Here is a 20,091-nt window from a genome sequence, read left to right as displayed (position 1 = left end):
GGGGAGGGGTGGTGTGGGGGCCGGTGGACGAACCCACTAGTGAGGCTCCAGTGTACATTAGAACGCCGAGGTGTTAGCGTCTTAACTCCTGTCTTCGTCTCCAACCATTGAGAATTTTTACTTTGTGTGTGTGTGTGAGTTCATGTAGTTGGCCGAGTTGACGTAAACATTAAGCTAAGTGAGTATGTTGTTATTATCGTTTATACCAAGATAATGAGAAACAGTGTTGATGGTACAGTTGTTACCACCGTGTTACCACTTGTTGATACACACATTAGCCTGAACGATCATGTGACGTGAGACAAGTGACTAAGTGAAGGAAACGACACAGAGTTGACTAACGCAGTTTTACAATGAGCGTCATTTTTCGATGGTTGGCCCGGTGTGGCCAGGGCTGTGGCCTGATGCTACTGTGTATACTGTGTGTGGTCATCCCCCAAACACACAGTCTAGTCGTCCCTCACACATCCTCCTCCTCCCTCACCCCACAACAACTTCAAGGTATCGGGTGGTCACATGAGGCACCCCAGGGTGGAGGTGAACATTCAAGACAGAGCATAAGTCTCGATGACTCCATGTCAGTGGATCTCCATAATGCAACAAGTAGCGCTGAGAACGTCGACGAGGACAACCTGGTGACTGTGTCCGAGGAAAGATTAGCACACAGCGCCACGCACCAACAGGTAAGCCGCCACCATGTTCATCACATAATATCTATCGAGCCGGAGCCTTATTTTTGGGGGGTGGCTGTGTCTCCAGGCACTAGGTCAGTCGCCGCCCCAAGTCTGGGTACCGTAAAGGACGGGTCACTCACCTTGCCTCCGTCCCCGCGGGTCATAACTAGTAACGGAGCACAGTTGGTGGAGGTCCTCGAACCACATACCTACCCCGGTCACCCATTATTTGCTTCACATTCTGACATCACTACCTGGAGATCACACCATGACCTCACTAATCAAGGTTTTTCCGATACTCACACGCCAGAAGACACACGCGACAATAGACAAAAGACAACAGACCGAGACGCTGTTCAACATCACACACCTAGTACAGGTTTATTAACCGTGACGTCTAGTGCGAGGCGCAAAAACAGTGGCCATGCTGAAATAAACAATGTGGGTTGGCATGTGGAGGCGAGCACAAGACAGACAAGTGTGAAGGATAATACAAGCCAGGCAGGTGTGGAGGATAATACAAGCCAGGCAGGTGTGGAGGATAATACAAGCCAGGCAGGTGTAGAGGATAATACAAGCCAGGCAGGTGTGGAGGATAATACAAGCCAGGCAGGTGTGGAGGATAATACAAGCCAGGCAGGTGTGGAGGATAATACAAGCCAGGCAGGTGTGAAGGATAATACAAGCCAGGCAGGTGTGGAGGCAAGCACAAGACAGACAAGTGTGGATGCCTGGATAAATCAGGCACGTGGGTTAACAAAGCAAACAGGTGTGGAGGCAAGCATCACAGGTAGCCAGGTGAGACAGTTCCCTAGAGGGCCAATAACGGGAGGCGACGACCATACCTCCTCACGCCCGGGCCGCTCCTCCACACCACCACAAAGTTACACTAACCCAGTAGTCATTGCTCGTCACCCGTTACCTTCACCAGGCCCCTTACCACGGCGTGGCGCGCTTTCTGCCTCACAGGAGGACGGGGAGAATATCCAACATGCTGCCTCCTGGGCACAAGGACATTTCAGTACAAGGGAATTAGCTGAGAGTCCCCGAAGAGTCGTTCCTCACTCCAGAGGCAGCGTACGAGATAGCGATAACAGCCAGGTGGGACAGCAGGGTGTTAGTACGTCATCCTCGGTTACTCAGAGTTACCCACAACTCAACAGACCTATTCCTTACGACACTGCTAGGGATCATCACCCGCTTCTTGATGAGGTGTTGAACAAACAGCTCCAGGCCAAATCTCACCCTGTTTTCACAGGTGGTCACTCCCAGGTCGTGTTGGCGTCACATCTTCCACACTCCAGGAACACTCCGGGGCACGAGGCGGAACTCCAGCCCGAACAACTTCCACAACCAAACTTCACGTCATCTATAAAAGTTTATATCAGTCCAGAGTCTAAGACCAGCAATGGAAAAATTTCCACAGACTCTACGCCAATACATCCTGGTGATCACAGTAAAGCTACAGGTGCCAGGTCGTCATACAGACGCCAGTATGTGAAACTGAATCCTCTGCATGTCCGGCCGTCAAATGGAGGCAAACCCGAGGCTCTGAGTTCCACACCACTGGCACACCCCGAGCACAGCAACTCCTCCAGAACCGACCTCTCCCAGCACGTCAACCCAAAAAGGAGGAGGAAGAGACCCACGACGCGGCGACCTGCAGGAAGTCCGCCGGCGTATGAGAGTGGTGGGCCCGTCGATCCCGCCCAGCTGATCCTTCAACAATCTCACTTCCATCCAGCCGCTCCTGGACGACCCCCATCCGGAGTCATCGCTCAACCAGCCCCTGTCATCCCTGAGACCCTCATTGGCTCTACTGAGGCCCCACCAACTTCCCTCTTCTTCGTCAAGAATGTAACAGGCAATTCAGATTCGCGTCATCCCCCGTCGGTGGTAGAGCCAAGCGTCTTACAGGTCAGCGGCACACAGGACGGCCAGGATTTAGGTCCTTCTCCATTTTTCTCAGGACATCCTATTCAGCCACCTTATGTGTTCACTACCGCGCGACCTGCCAGCAGCCCGGTCCGTCCTGCCAGTCTCCTCATTTCGTCAGGATCCACCACACTCCCGCCCATCACGGTGCCTCCTCCCGGATACAACCCACTGCTTGAGAATTTCCAGAGGCTGGACGTAGTGGAGGTAAATAACGACAGGAACTCTGGCGGTGTACACATCCCCGCACCTCAGTTCCCTTACTCACTCCCTCCACCTTCAGATTTCTACCCCAGCGCATCTATCCAGGACTATTTTGCTCAGTCACAATCACATGCACCGGTTCCTAGTTTCCTTGGGTCATCCAGTCCAGAAGTTTCAAGCCAACACACTGCTGCTTCCTCTCTTTCGTCACCAGTTTTAAGGATCCCCGGAGCCGTACCCACACGACCCCCTCTTAGGCAGCCCATCATAGTGTCCAACAACACAGTTGTTAATGTACACAACACAGAGCATATCATTCCTTTTCTTGGTAATAATACTACATTTGGTCTCCTGAAGCAGATTGCAAAGTTGACAGTGGCAAACTCTGGCGAGCAAACACCGACTGATCATAACACCAGACCAGAAGTTGCAGCTACGCAAAAACTAAATGCTCTTCTTGGAGGCTTAGAACACATACATAGCCAGAACACCAGCCAGGGAGCACAGACAATGAAACTATCAAGTGGAATTTCTGTACCAAATCCTAGTATACACGTCCTTCCTCAACAAGTCCTTCCTGCCACCTCCCCTATTTCCCCACCACAATATCCTCCCAGCTACCAACACCCAGGGCTTCTGGGCCAGGGATTTCCACTAACCTCTGTCGCCGCCACTAACCCACAGACTGATGTCAACAACTCACCCGGCCCTATACTAGCGTATCTTCCAGGCCACCTCCCACAGTCAAATCCCCAACAGTTACAATACCCACAGAGACCCTACCCACTAAGACCCTACTTACAAAGGCCTTACTTACAAAGACCTCTCCCACAGCAGTTTTATCCGCCGTTTCCTGGATATGAAAACCCTTATGGGCATCAGTTTGGAGGTTTCGGTCACCATCCTCCCGGGTCACCCAACCCGGAAGGCCAAACTTTGGACCCAAACATGGGTGAAAATGGTGGGGGGGCGTCAGCCAGTGTTGCTGCCTCAGTAACAGATAAAACCTCGTCAGCGTCCTCAGAAGCAGAAGGGAGTGATGGCGTTGTATCGTCATCAACAACCGTCATAAGAGGCGGAACATCAACTAGTAACAACAACTTTTACCGGCCTCGGCCTGGGCAGGACTCGGGGACTTCTGCCGCCAGTCCTTTTGCTGCAGGTTCTCAACGTCCTGGACCACGACCTTCTCCTACAGACGTCAGAAGACCTCGACCCAGACCTCCAATCATCGTCGACGGCTACCTGAACAGAACGGCAGTTCCCCAGGACGTCTTCCCAGGAGCCAAAAACGTGAACGTGCAGTGTTCCCGCAGACATGGCTGTCCCATGTTCATTCTCAGGACGCGGCCAGACAGTCCACTCCCCAGAGACCGAAACAAAAACACTCACATTTTAGACGAGGCTTTTGAGAAAAGACCTGGAGGTAACATAAACATCGCATGTGACTACCAGGAAGGTTGTCCCACATATATCATCAACACCACCCCGGCACCGCTCCAAACCTCCACCACGCCGTCACCTTCACAAACTTCCCCTACAAGAGCACCATCACAGCCAGAAGCTTCCTCCTCGCTGTCACAAAACTTACCTGCCACTCTGTCTGATGCTGACCTCCTGGACGCTGTTACACTGGTACTCGGACTTCTCAACCAGACTGGTGGCCTCGACTTATCAGATGAAGAAGGAAGTTTGACTGGTGACTTCGATTACATTCTTCGGGGTGCAGGTATTGAAGGATATGATGACCTCCTCGCACACACTCCTGGAATTGTACCTCCCATAAATCCCCAAAATATCCGGCCAGGAGTCCAGTTTGTGCCGCATGAAGCCCCTGTCCCTACACCAAGTCCTCTGGCCCAGCACATTGGTCTTCAGAATCGACCTAATTTTAAAGTGGTCCGTGTGCCTGAGAATACGGTCCTGAACCCACCCTCGTTCTCAGATCTCCTGGACAACAAACAGAGCCTCCAGGTGAACCCTCTCCTGACCAGCGAGTTTGGCAACACTCGTGACCCAACTCAAAATTTCCTCGGTCAGCCGGGCACATACGACTTGCTGAAGAGCCAACTCGTGCAGGCACATCTTGGCTCACTACAAAAGACTGGTTTGTATGTGACCCGCCAGGCGCCACTACAAGGCCACAACCTGCAGAAGGGCAGCCTTGACGATGCCCACATGGGTCAGGTGGCCGCAACGACACCTCCATCACTGGCGGTCATCTTGAGTCTAGAACAACAGAAGATCCCGAATGAGCCTCCGCTGGTGCCACAAGACCCCCAGGAGGGCCACCATCACCACACCATGATGAGGCAGATCCTGGCAGGCGCCCTCGTCACTGTCCCCATGGCGACGGCTCTTCTGGGTGCCCTGGGTGCCCCCGCGGCCATCATGGCGCCCATTGGGTTGGCCATCCCCGCCCTCCTCACCATGGGTTTTATGGATGTCAACAGCAACTCTGGAGGTTTTGGCAGCCACTTCCGTCGCCATGCCCACGGCCACCACCATCACCACCAAAACAACAACAATCAGCCTACGACCTCCTCCACCATCAACCGTGTAAGTTCTGCATCATTGTCTAACTTCAGCACCGTTGTCTTAAATCTCTGCCTGCATGAGGGACCACCATCCTCACTCATGCACACTCCTTGCTACTGCACCATTTCTCACTCCTACGCTCCAGCCAGGATCTCGATGATCCTAAGCCATCCGGTTTCAATTAGCACAGCTTCAAGATTTAATGTCCAAATCATTGTTTTTTTACCCTAAAGGTAGCTTAGTAAACGAGAATCTCTCTCTCTCTCTCTCTCTCTCTCTCTCAGCACAGTGCATGACGCTCCTCCACCGGTAATCAGCATTACATTGCCTGTCTAATTATCTACACACCCGTACCACTTTACAGCAATACCTGTCACCGTCGTAGGAGCCAACCCCAGCAAATTTCCTTATACAATAATCTACATCACACCTACTCCCTCCCTCGACTGTGAGTTGGAGATAATAACAATATGACCACGAATATCCCGGTAACTTTGGCCCTCATCACCGCTAACAAAGAAAGAAAATATTCGTCGGGCGACTCTCCGGTAAACATGTCATAAAAGAATGAAAGGGAACGTCAGACGCTGCTGAATGCTCGTGCTGGCGTTGTTTTCTCGGGTCTTAGGGGACATGGCGGTCTAGATATAGTTACGGCCAGGAACTGTCAAGAATAAGTGGTTCTTTTGCTTATATTTACAACGTTTGTGTGTTCGTCTGTGTGATGACACGACTAACACACTTTTATTACTTCACTTGTACTGTATATTAGTGAGGTGACAAGTACAGTGTAGTACAACAGGAAACAGGGGGTAGTAGTGAAGTACATATGAGGCTCACTGTACATACAGCTACGAATGCTTTAAAATAACTATACCAATATCAGCATGAATTTGTCAGTCTTAGTCTTATTACAGGGACGTACTGTAATGTATGTTAGTCCAGGGGATCACCTGAAGGAAGATTTAGACATCCTAACGCTGCATGGGGAGGGGTTAAGTTAGTACTGTTAGTTTAATTATGTTAGGTTAGGTTAGGTTATCATTAAGGTGCTTAAATCTAAGGTGAAATAATCACCTAATCTTCAGGTGATCCAATCTTGGTAATTCCCACACTGTAGCAGAAGGTAGATAGTAGTAGAACACGCCTGTGTAACTCATATAGTGATGCAGTTTTAAGACGCCAATCACACATCAGTAGACGTAAATGACACAGTTTGGTATAGCAGTCGGATCACCTGAAGATTAATTACCCTAACGCTAACCTACCGTAACTTAGCCAACCCCCAGGTAACGTTAGAGTGGTTAATCATCAGGTGATCTCAACAGGTGGCAGGTAGGTGTGGTACTTGTGAGTGTCATCATAATACACGTAGCCCCTCAGGCAATCTTACCTGGAAACTAATGTTCTTATGTACAGCAACTCTCTTATATATCAGTAATTTGCAGTACCTAAATAAAGTGTTTACAGCGTACATTAATAAATTATTTTAATTGTAATATTTTCATTAATCTTCAGAAAGGTACTATACTGTGTAAGACGTGTGGTTGAAGGGTAGTATAGTGAACAGGGCCGGATTCAGGAGTGGGCAAAGTGGGCAGCTGCCCAGGGGCCTCCACATATCAGGGTTGGTCGACTTGAAACCACATGAATGACTCCAGTCACGTCTCACTTTTGTGTGTGTGTTGGGAATTTGTACACTAACAATAAATATAGTTAATTAAAAATTTCTCAATGTTCTAATTTCCTCAACATAACTGCATATGGCTTCAAAATTCTCCAAAGAAGTGTTCAAATTTCAAAATTTCCCCCCGGAACTCCCAGATGTTTAGGCTCGCTTCACTCGCCACCCCACCCTCTTGGGTAGTTATAATGAGAGGGGCCTCCACAAAGAGGCTGCCCATGGGCCTCCACAGGTCTAAATCCGGCAATGAATTAATGAACGAGAGAGAGAGAGAGAGAGAGAGAGAGAGAGAGAGAGAGCTGCACTTTATTACACTAAAATGAATCAACAAATTTAAAATATTCATGTTGGTAGTTGCGGCCACCTTAGCGTCTCCTACACCGCATTCCACAGTTTCTTACTTCTATCGTATAAGAACGCCATTGTAGGTAAAGTACAGGTTGGTCGAAAGTTCGTCTGGTAAAGATATTACCCATGTTACTGGTGGAGGGGGAGGGGGGGAGGTGCTGTGGAATGTTAGTGTTTGGTGCTCTGTTGTGGTCGGGTCACTGACTAACGATTGTACTGTTCTCTCTACACAGCTGCTGTCTGTTGCATGAATGTCCCGTACAACACAACGTCATGTGCCGGAGGTGCTCTAAAAATAAGTTATTCACTAAAACAATTAAAAATACAAACATAAATCTTATTTACTTAGTCACAGTTGATGGGAGATGTTATGGCGTCACATGAACCGCGAGGCAAAATATACACTGGACTGCTAACACTGCCTCGGAAAACCAACTTATCAAAATGAGATTTGGAAACGGTGTGTTTACGAGTGTGTAGGTCTTAGAAAGATTAACATTTGAGGAATAATACTAATCTGGTATCCCTGTTTTATTAAATACACAAATAACGGTTATAACAACAATATATAATACAAGGGGTGTGCACTATCCACTAGGCTTTGTGATCAAATATTTGTGGTAATAAATATCGCCGTCACTACCTTATAGTTCTTACATATTTTCATAACAAATATTTATGAGTTCGAAAAACTAAAGCAATAATATTCAACTTCAGTCATTTTTTCTTGCCATTTTAAGACAGCGATTACACACGGACTCTACACCTAATTATTTTACCCCAAATGGAAAGAAGCATCTAGCGGCTTACCTGGGCTATCTTTGGTTCAATAAACTTATTGTTGACCATGATTTGTATAAATACGACAGACACATTATTTATACACATGCGCTCTGTACACTATACAAGCTCGTGTGTATACTTGTATGATGATTTACTTAATACATATCTATCTACCTACCTACTTTATCATACCCGACACACACACACCGGTTTTGGGGACTACAAAGTGGGTAAACAGTGGGGTTGTCCGTTACTGTGTTGACTCTGGCGAGGGAACGGCGGCTCCTTCCTTCATTAATATTTATTGTTCACTCTTGCTATTTCGGCTAACTCTTAATTTCCGGGATATAAGATAACGGTTAATGGTTATTATTACTGTGTTTGTTTTTGTTTATCATACCTAAGAATGCTTTTGTCTTTAATATTTATCAAGAATTGTTCATGAGTAACCTAAACGATGTTTTCTTTTGTTTTCGTTCTGGTATCAATATGTTTTTTATTACTATTATTGCAAGCCTCTACCCACATGGTACCGGGTGGTGAAGTGCATCATCACATTCTTCCATCATTCATCCTCTTCTAGTAAGTTCAGATGCGTACTTATGCCTACGAATATATTAGCCTTAGAATAGATAGCCAAGAAAGTTACCATTAAAACATCTTAATTCTATCACCTGAATATTTGCCCCCCCCCCTCCCCCACCTGCTTATTTCCGATTTTCTCCTCTGCTCAAGTAAATCAACTTTAGAAATGATAAGAATGAGTTTCGTATGATATTTTTTTAATGCACTATCAAGATTAAGCCTACCAAACTTTACCATTAACATATAAATATCCTAAACATTCTTCACAGAAAGTTTCCAACATGATTTACAATTAATCTTTTTAGTTGTTATCCTCTCGAATTTCTTGTTGCCTGTTGACCGCAAAGAGAAGATTAGGAATCCCTGCTTAATTCGCCTGATGATTGAACACCCTAACCTAACCCCCCATACAGTGTTAGGATGTTTATTCATCAGGTGAAAAAAGCGGGTTCCCAATCTTCATGAGATGTAAAAAAAAAAGTCCAAATGGTTCTCTAACAGAACTCCATCATTGCTGAATATCCACCGGCTCCGAGTGACCGGTGGGTGTTCAATTAAGCCTTCCCCTGTACCTGTAGACAAGTTAGAGAGCGCGTCACAGGACAACTCTCTACTCGGCAGTGGTTCATATACCCCTGAATTGCCAGCGATCGCTACTCACGCAATGACAGAAATCACAAACAAACCAGCTGTCACTCATTCAAGGATGACCCTCAGTTGACAAAGGCCTGGCGAATTACTAAAGTTGATTTACATAAACTAATTCAAGATTGAGCTTGCTGGACTTACTGGGAGGGATCATGAGTATAGCTAACTCACTCATGTTTTGCGTTTGTGGAGTATAATAATAATCATAACTGTTAAAACAGACTAGCAGTCAACGTGACCATGGCACTGTCATCAAGTATTACCAAAAAAGTTGTTCCTTACCTTGATAACCGTCCCCATCTTCTCAGAACTGTAATTTAAGTATTTTGTTTTTTCTTTTATGTTTCTCCCGGGCTATTCCAATCCAGGCGGTGTCACACTAGCACTTTTTCTATAATTTTCTTGCATCAATTTTCTCAAGATTGTAATTTTTCTGAGGTAACTCTATCACACAAGCCTAGAGAGAACTAGGGAGGCCAGTCTGTCCTCGTTCGTCAATTGTAAACAAGCCGCTCTATGTCAAGCTGTATTTACGAATAACAACATAAAGATAAAATTTACACATAAATAATATGTTAAGAATGCTATACTTAATTCTTTTAAAATTTAATTTATTCATTTTACGTTGGTGAATATTTATTTTATATAACTATCATCATTATCGAGTATAGATCTTAACTTGACCACTGAAATTGCCGTCAGCCAATCAGCCAGGAGGAAACTAGTGACGCCGCCTTAAGTAAACTATAAAGTGTCCAGTGATTGTTAGTTTAAGTTATGTAAGTTAGATTAGGTTCAAATCACTGCCCGACGACCACCATAACAAAAACATTTCACAAGAGACTAACTTACCAGATGGTTCTCATTTCTTTGTTTTATAATATATTTTGGGTTAACAATATATAAAAAAAATGCAGAATATTGAAAATAATAACAATACTTTGGGTGCACAAAAGTTTAAATTACCAAATATTCTAGTATGTAAGATGGCCAGTTTAAAGAAGCTACCCATTTAAAATATCTCATTTTCTCTTATTTATTGATATTATTCTTGGGTAACTAAGTTATTACGATACTGAACTGACGACAACATACAGTATATGCATGCCAGTGAATATTGAGTCATTTTTGTTGTCTAATCCACCTGTACTGACTTCAGGAAGACAATGACAATAACAAGCAGGACCAGAAGAGTAACGACGTGACCTCCAGCAACCAAGATGACGACAGCAGAACCAGGAGACCAGGCCAAGGTCAGAGGCGAACATTGCCTAGTTGTTGTTTTTATCACTTCATCATTATCAGCTTACTAACCGTTCTGGAAACTTGGTGATTCAGGGATGGTGAGGTCATATACGGAGTTTAATCAGGTCAATGAGACTGATCACTGGAGAAAATAGGGCCTTTTCTAACCTGCCTAAAGTAAATTTCGTGTTTATTTTAGCAACTTTCAATGAGCAAGTCCTGAACTTCGTCTAGTATCTTTCTTGGGCTGAATGGATCATATGTATAGTGTGAATCATCCTTAACATATTTTGTAACACAGGACACTCCCAAGCCATCTACACCACACCTACACACACACACATTAAGATTTCCCGGTGCTACAGGTGGTGGTGGTGGTGATAGGCGACCCAGTTCATCTCCTAATAACGGAGGAGGGATGGTCGGAGCTATCAGGAGGGCCGTAGGTGTACTGCCCATGGTCGCCTCCCACCTCACCTCCAGGATGGGTCTAGGACGACAACGACAACGACGCTCAGCTGATCAAGGTAACATAAAGCAAGAAGGAATATCCAATATTTCTTTACCTCTATAGTTTTCATCTTTATATCATAAACATATATCTGTAGTATGTCAACTAACGAGCCGATCAGTGGCGAGGAGGATAAACGTAAAAAGTAATATATACGTATTTACTTTGCAAGTAATGTATGAAACTCGTGAAAGGTAATTCAAATTCTATCACATAAGAACTACTCATAAACTGTATTTTAATACCTGCAGTTTCACTTATTTAATCCTGTTTGAGTTGATACCTACCTTAAGAAAAGCCATGTACTTATGTACTACTATTACCTACAAATAGATTTTGTTTTACACATTGGCGACGATGTTTAAAATTATTTCCCTTTCTAGAATTGACCACTTCAACTTATACTACAATGACACGCTCTGAACTCTCACCGGAAACCACCCAACCCAGCCTGACACAAGAAGACGAAGACGTCCCCACACCATCGTTTCTTCTAGAGCTGCAACAAGGAACCGACGCCCCCTCACCACCTTCCCTCCTGCAGCAGCAACAGGAGTATTTCCCCGCATCCCCTCTTCATTTGCAACAGCAACAACAAGAGGAGGTGCTCATCTCACCTTCTGCCCTGCAGCAGGACCTGGACACCCTCAGGAATATGACACACTACTACTCCAATTTAAGCAGTCACAACAAAAACAGCAGCAACTCGGTGAGGACACCAACTCCAGACGAAGTTAAACTGCACCGCAAGTATCTGCTGACGGTCCTGCAGAAGTTAAAGAAAATAAATAAAGAGATGAAAACCTCCGTGGGTAACTCTACAGCTCATCAGGGAGGTGTGCTTACAAAACTCCAACAAGATATTGTGTCCCCTTCGGCAGCAGTTCCTCCTCCTCAGCCAGATAATTACCCCGAACACTCACCAGAGAGTTATGAAGACGCGCCTCTTGTGTCCCACGATGGTAGTACTTCACCTGTTGACCAAGACCTTCATCTCGCAAGTTCTGCTTCTAAGGACCAGTTACCCGAAGACGAAACAAATGAGAAACCTGTCGGCGTAGGGGTGGCTGTCGACAGGATTGGACAACCCCCACTTGGCGTGAGTCTAAGCAGATGGGTTAAGTTAGTTTAGTTTTAAGGTAGTTAAAGCTAATGAATTTCAAGTCACACCGATTATTTATCTGTTAGTTTCAGGAGGATTTGAGTCGCTTCTCGTGCATATGAGAAGCTTCGGCAAGAAGCAAACAAATGACAAAAGAAATAAAAAAAGCCAGGAAGCGCAATTAATCCACTCCGTAGCTTGTGTTAATCTAACCCGAAGCACTTCCTCATACAGTATATGTGATTAGCATACACACAATAATGGTGGAGTAATCATAGAGAAGGTTCAACTATCTACACCAGGTGTCAGGTGGTGTTGAGGCAACGAGTGATATGTCATATTTTTCGTTCAGTTTAGTTCTTCATTTGTGGATATCATGACATATATTTAGCTTCCCTATCTACCCCTGTCTATTATTTTATCTCATTGTCCCTTTACTCATCTTTCATAAGCTATCTCTCGATTTCTGGACCCCCCCCCCCTCTCTCTCTTTCTCTCTTACAGCTTTCTTTCCTCTCCAATGTATATCATTCTCTCTTCGCCCCCCCCCCGACACACACACACAGCACCACCACTACTCACCCCGTCCTTCCGTCCACAGAACACAGACCTCCAGAACCTGGATGTAGGCGCTGCCTCACTACTGCTGAACCAGTTCCAGACACAAGGACAGGGATTGAACTTGTTACCTTCTGCCTTCCTTGGGCGTCCACCACCCCTCACCACCACCACCTCCCCACCAGCGTCACCACCCACGCTTCCTCCAAGATTTGACCTCATCTATGGCCTACAAACAGGTTAGGTTATGTCGGGTTAGTAGTGTCAGATTTAGATAGTTACTTACTTAAATTGGTTATTTAGTTAAGTTGGAAGTAGTCAGTTGTTTGACCAATTAGTTTGTTTATTACTTAGTTTGTTGGTTATAACAGTAATAAGTATTTAAGTTAATTACTTTTTTATCAGTTTTAACTTGTAAATACATAACTCATCTACTTAATAAATTAGTAGTTACTTTAAAACTATGTTGAGTTTGTCATTGCTAATAATAATAGTAATAATAATTTATAACATACAGCCACACAAGAGCATAACAATATAAAACAAGAATAATAATCATACAAACAATAACATTATGTATGACATGTATAAAATTGTACATAAATACCTGAAGTATTAGTAATATCTGGCCTCTGCTGCTGGAAGGTCGTGTAGGTATTATAATTTTTAATATATATTTTAAAAAATCTTTGTATTCAGGAGCGATTTTTGTTTAGGTTTTTATTATGTAGTGACATATAATGAAACGCATTGTTCACCAGCTATGAATTAATAACATATACTGTACTGTACTGTATGACCCAGAAGTAGATGCCAGATATCGCTAAGGGTAGAAGGAGATTTAGTTATGATAAGGCTTTACCTATTGCATGATCTGACACCCTAGCCTAGCGGGTCTTATGACTCTTATCTCTATAAAGCTTATTATCTTTTTAGGTATTAATTATCTCTTCTAGGACTATAATAATATTAATGTCCATTGTATTATTTTAGCTTCTTTTCTAATATAAACTTTCTCCTTTATACTGTAAGGTTTAGTATACTGGATCTATGCTCATGTATATACTGCATGCTGTATATATATTTCGTTACTAATACAAAGGTTTTCTCCTGACACTTGTAGCGGCTCTTGACTGTTTGAACGCCCAGCTGTGTGTCTATATACATCTCACTAGTGTTGGGTTAGCATTAGGGTGTTTAATCAAATGAAATAAGTTGGGCTTCCTAATCTTCACGAGGTATGTTACTCCGCCGCTATACTGTCGTCCCTCAGACGCCTCCTTCTGCTTCAGTGCCCTGCCGTCCTCCTCCAGCTACCCTCTTGTCCCTCACTTCCTTCTTTGTGTCCTCCTAGACCTTCGTCATCAGCTTCTTCCCGTCACGTGCTGCTGCCTCCTGGTGGTTGTCCGGGCAATATTCTGAAAACTGTGACCCTCCCTGGCTGCTACTCACTGTATCTCTTTGGAATCTGTGGTTGGGTGTTATTGTGTGACAGTGGACAATCATTTTCGCCACACAGACAGTTGTCCTCAGTTCGATTCCCTGCACAGTATAAGCTGGACCAGTTCCTTTCGTCCCGTCTACCGAGTAAGGGATTCTAAGTAACCCAGCGTCTTCTTCTTCTCAGCTGATAAAGACCACATATGATGGCCGCTTGGTGAATCTTATTTCACTGATTATTTTCATGTTTCTTAACTTGAACCTCCACCTTCTATCTGCCTCTCTGTAGCACATCTGCCTCAGTGGTTCCTTCCCGATATATTTCCTGGTAACTTCCGTGTGAGGACTTCCGAGCTCAAATATCCATCTCTCCCCCTTCAGCGCCCCTCCCCCTGGCCTCGTCTGTCAACGCTGCCCCCTTTCCCGCCCGTCCCCTCCCTCTGGCCTCGTCTGTCAACACCGCCACCTCCCCTATCGGTCCTCATCAGTTGGGTTCGTCTGTCAACGCAGCCAGCCTCCCCCTCCATGTAATCCAGCAGTCTGAAGCGATGGGGTCAGCCGCGGGATTTCAGGGAGGACTACCACCATCCCTGTTTTCTGTAGCTCTCCAGAGCGGTGCCATCGTCCCTCAACCAGGGGTAGTGTTCCCTGCCCAGACTGCCAACCTCCCTCCCTCCATATTATTCGGTGACCCAAGTCAGTTCTCAGACTATTCGGTGTTTGCTAACGCCCTTTCAAATCTGGAAAGCTTCACGGAGCCACCGAATGTCTTCATGGTGGACGGTCAGGACTTCCAGGAGCTCGACTCACTACAGTTGGCAGGGCCGCCGTCTCTACCGTTCAGCACGTCAGAATTTCAGGATGACGTAGTGGTGCAGCCAGCGACACTCATCCTCCAGAACACTGACCTGGCCACTGCCATCACCAACTTCATCAACAACCTTGTAGACGCCATCAGCCAGCTCATTACTGACTTACAGACAGCCTTCGCCGACAACACCGGCCTGGCGCTCCTGCTGCTGCTGGGGCTGCTGCTCCTCCCTTTCCTCCTGCAGCACCTCAGCGAAAAACACGGCGGCGGTGGCTACGGTGGTGGCGGCTACCACCGGCGAGTTTACTCCATGCAGGGCCGCATGATGGTGACGGAGACTCTCGCCCAGCGAGTACTGGAAAACATAGAACAACTAGAGGCGACCCTAGGGCATCGTTAACGACACCACGATGTCAGAAATGATAAAAATTCTCCCAATAATGTATCACCCGCCAGCGTTATACCTCGTCATGCTAACAGTGAGGGACACATCTGAGTAAACCACAGTAAAACGTCTCCTCAGTTCTCTCGCTGGTAGGAAGATCACTGGACGCATCTTTAAGAACTCTGACTCATGTGTGTGTGTGTGTGTGTGTGTGTGGAAGCCGCAGAGTCTGCTTTAAATTTGCCGAATTCTTTAACGACTTCAGATTACACGGAAAGAGTTTCAACCCAACTTGGGTTTTTATCATAATCATGTATAATCACCATAATTATTTTAATCTAATCGTCACTCCTAACCTACACACAGTATGGCCACATAATGTATGGGGTCACAAAACATGTATATAGATATAATGTTAAAAATTATACATATTTTATTGTACATAAACTCATTTGTACCAGAGCCACAATACAGGAGGACATTAATAGGTTTTATTCTACAGTTTCTTAATTTATTAATTTAATCCAACCTAACCTAACCTGACCTAATCTAACTAAACCTAATCTAACCAAACCTAACTTAACCTAACCTAACCAAAGCAAACCAAAGCTAACCAATCCCAACCTAACTTAACCTAACTTAACCAAATCAAACCCAACCTAACCAAAGCTAACCAGACCCAACCTAACCCAACCTAACCTAACCAAAAACCAACCTAGCCTTACTAGATGCATTTTTTCTAAGCCTTGTTACCAGATTAATGAATAAAACTTGTACATACTACTTTAATGAATAACACCGATGTAAATACCATTATCAAGTTTATGAATGAAGTTAGATGTTGTAAATAATAATAAGTGAATAATAAAATGGATGAGTTTTTAAAGGCACTTAAGAGGTGTTTCAATATAGTAGTGGAGGAGTATTAAGGCTCTAAAAAGCACCACCATCACCCTGGGTTCCATTTAAGCACCATCACCCTGGGTTCCATTTAATCACTATCACCCTAGGCTCCATTTAACACCATCACCCTGGGTTCTATTTATCACCATCACCCTGGGTTCCATTTAATCACTATCACCCTAGGCTCCATTTATCACCATCACCCTGGGTTCTATTTAAGCACCATCATCCTGGGTTTCATTCAATCACTATCACCCTAGGCTCCATTTAACACCATCACCCTGGGTTCTATTTATCACCATTACCCTGGGTTCCATTTATCACCATCACCCTGGGTTCCATTTAAGCACCATCATCCTGGGTTCCATTTAACCACTATCACCCTAGGCTCCATTTAACACCATCACCCTGGGTTCATAAGAACATAAGAAAACAAGGAGTCTGCAATAGGCCGGTTGGCCTGTGCATGGCAGCTCCTGTCGAGAATTACTACCACTCTCTATCATCCATGAATCGATCTAGCCTCCTTTTAAATCTTTCCAGCGTTCCAGCACTTACTACAAAGTTGCTAATCTTGTTCCACTTGTCCACCACCCTATTTGTGAACCAGTTCCTTCCTATCTCCCTCCTAAACCTAAACTTATCTAACTTAAATCCGTTGCTACGAGTCCTATCCTGCTCGGATACTATAAGAACTTTATCTATATCTCCTTTATTGATTCCTTTCACCCACTTAAATACTTCTATCATATCTCCTCGCACTCTTTGTCTTTCTAGGGAATGCAAGTTTAGTTCCTTTAATCTATCTTGATACGGAAGGTTTCTAAGTCTCGGAATCATTTTCGTCATTCTTCGCTGCACCGACTCCAGTGAATTGGTATCCATTCTATAATAAGGGCACCAGAACTGAACAGCATAATCGAGGTGCGGCCTGACTAGTGCAAGATATAGTTGCAATAAGACCTTTGCACTCTTATTACTTACACTTCTAGATATAAAACCCAATACTCTGTTAGCCTTATTTCGAACATTAACGAACTGTTTTCTAGGCCGTAGGTCCGGGCTTACAAGTACCCCTAAGTCTCTTTTACAAGTCGACTTCTCTAGGTTGATGTTGTTAAGGCTGTATACATTGACAGTATTTGTTCTTCCAATATGAAGTACGCTGCACTTGCTGGTGTTGAATTTCATTTGCCATTTTTCTGACCACTCCTACAGTTTTTTTAAATCCTCCTGTAGTGCATTTGCATCCTGCCCTGAATTAATTTGCCGCCCTATTTTGGTGTCATCCGCAAACTTGCTTGTGTCACTGCTGATCCTAGTATCTAGATCGTTTATGTAGATTATGAACAAGAGTGGGCCCAGTACTGACCCCTGGGGAACCCCACTGGTTACACAGTCCCACTCACATTTAACACCATCTACGCTGACTCTCTGTGTTCTATCGGTGAGCCATGATTTTATCCAATTTAAAACTTTCCCCTCGATACCATGAGCCTTAACTTTTCTCAGAAGCCTCTGATGCGGTACTCTGTCAAATGCTTTGCTAAAGTCTAAGTAAATAACATAGTAATTTTCGTCATTATCTACTACCTCGAAGACTTTCCTGAAAAACATCAGCAGATTTGTTAGACAAGATTTTTCCTTTGTAAACCCATGTTGAGAGTCGTAGATTAATTTGGTTCCATTTAAGCACCATCACCCTGGGTTCCATTAAACACCATCACCCTGGGTATCATTTAACACCATCACCCTAGGATCCATTAACACCATCACCCTGGGTCCCATTAGACCACAGATATTACCAATAATGACTGAAAGAGCACCATTACGTCCCCAGTCGTCAAGATCAACACCATCACCACCATCACCATCTTCGTCATAAATATTCACCACCATTATCAGTCACCATCATCATAGTCACCATAAACTACCACCATTAACCACCACAATTACTCAAAGCAACATCACAATAGATCCGACCTAATAACAAACATTGTTATTTTCACCATCATACACACTATGAGTCATTACGCTTCGTTATCACTATCACTCTTCATCATCATCAGCCATAAAGGCCATAGTCATCTCACCACAATCTTCATCATCGTCATCATCATTATCATCATCATCATCATCATCATCATCATCATCATCATCACCACCACAAACACTACTACCACCATTACCACCATCACAATCATAACCATCATGATCAACATTATTTTACCCGTCACTATCTCCTGCAGCAGTGGATGATGAAATAGTCAGCTCTGACAGTGACGGCGACAGTGACAACGTCTTCCCTGCCTCAGCCCACCCGGCTGACCTCTCCACCCTCTCACCCTCCTCCCCCGGCCTCCAACCTCCTCTCTTTGGTCTATCATCACCCAGAGTGTTCCCCAGAGATCCCAGGCTACAGGATCCTCTTCCAGACTTTCTCGGTGCGTCACCACAGCAACCACAGCCGTTACCACCTGCCACAGCAAGTAACTTCAATTATCTCTCTGACGAGTCCCCGGAAGCCTCCCTCCCACAGACGATGGCAGGCACACACGCGGTGCCTCACAAGATACCGCACCCGGTCCAGAGTATCCCTCAGCCTGACCTCCTGGAAAATTATTTGGCTCTGGTCAAGGCTATTAATGTGGTTAAAGAGCTCAACAGAGTACGGCAAAGTCCTGTGTTACGTCAGGTGAGCGAGAGCGACACGAGGCTCACAGATGTTCAGGTACAAGAAGATTCTCCTGATTGGCTCTTCCTCAGAAATGCGGCACAGGACGTGTCAGATGCGGCGCCTAAGTTCATCACTGCCATCACATCACTCTTTAGTAACATCGCCACGGCAGGCAGTAACTTCGGCAAGGACACCGTTAAGGCCATCAGCACGCTCTTCGAGGACTTAGGTTCTGCCATCGACGAGACGCCGCCCATCCTGCTCCTCGGCCTCATCCCGCTCATGTTCCTGTTCATTACCTTCTTGTTTTCCTCCAGCAAACACTTAAGCTTCGGACACCCCATGATGGGCGGAGGCTACAGAGGCAGAGCCTTAGCAGAGTCTATGCACCTCGACTTGGACGCAGCAGAGTCAATGGCCCGCCTCATTTTGGGTCAGATCGATTCTTTTGAGGAAAAACTGCCGAATTAGACTCCACCAAGAGATTTACCGAGTGTCTGAAGTTACGTAGTGTTACTCTTTCGCATGTTATTAACTATGTTGGTCTATGTGCTAAGTGAAAGATTTTGAGGGGATAACTCTGGCATTAGACACAGCACCTCTACAGTCACTATAAGACATCCGCTGGGCATTACTGATGTATGTACAACCACACTGTGTAGTTATCTTGCTCATTATTGTCTCTCAGTACTGGTAGTTATGTAGATGGTTAGGAATATCTAAAAAGTTCTCTGCTGTTTCTTATTGTAAGATAATTACTCAGTATTAATATTGAATTTTAATTACTCCAGACCGGAGAGTTAAGTCACACATTATGCTGGACTAAACAATATTACATAATATTACTCTGATATGTTTCGAGGAAGTAATTAATAAATAGGTGTTAATTAAACTACAATTATAAAAGTTGATTATTCTCATTTTATAAATCTTGTGACGTCACGAAGACTCTGCCCCTCGTAAGGTAAGTCTGGCCACATGCTGGAGAGACACAAACGTCTTGGTAGTTTAATAAAGCAGACCAATATCTTAAGATTATTCAGGAATTTGGGTGAAAATA

At 44.8% G+C, this 20,091-nt stretch overlaps 1 protein-coding gene across 1 annotated transcript; it reads left to right on the top strand.

The window, feature by feature from the left end:
* Positions 1 to 575: 575 nt before the first annotated feature.
* On the top strand, positions 576 to 20,090 carry LOC121856459. The gene is made up of 6 exons (XM_042352065.1): positions 576 to 5,372; positions 10,559 to 10,652; positions 11,010 to 11,171; positions 11,539 to 12,254; positions 12,859 to 13,054; positions 18,604 to 20,090. The coding sequence occupies exons 1-6, from the start codon at positions 576 to 578 to the stop codon at positions 19,500 to 19,502; spliced, it is 6,864 nt and encodes a 2,287-aa protein (XP_042207999.1). The 3' UTR covers positions 19,503 to 20,090.
* Position 20,091: the final 1 nt, after the last annotated feature.

The sequence above is a fragment of the Homarus americanus genome, unplaced genomic scaffold, assembly GCF_018991925.1.
Source record: "Homarus americanus isolate GMGI-L3 unplaced genomic scaffold, GMGI_Hamer_2.0 scaffold29324, whole genome shotgun sequence".
NCBI classification, from domain to species: Eukaryota; Metazoa; Arthropoda; class Malacostraca; order Decapoda; family Nephropidae; genus Homarus; species Homarus americanus.
This window is presented reverse-complemented; position numbering and strand designations above follow the sequence as displayed.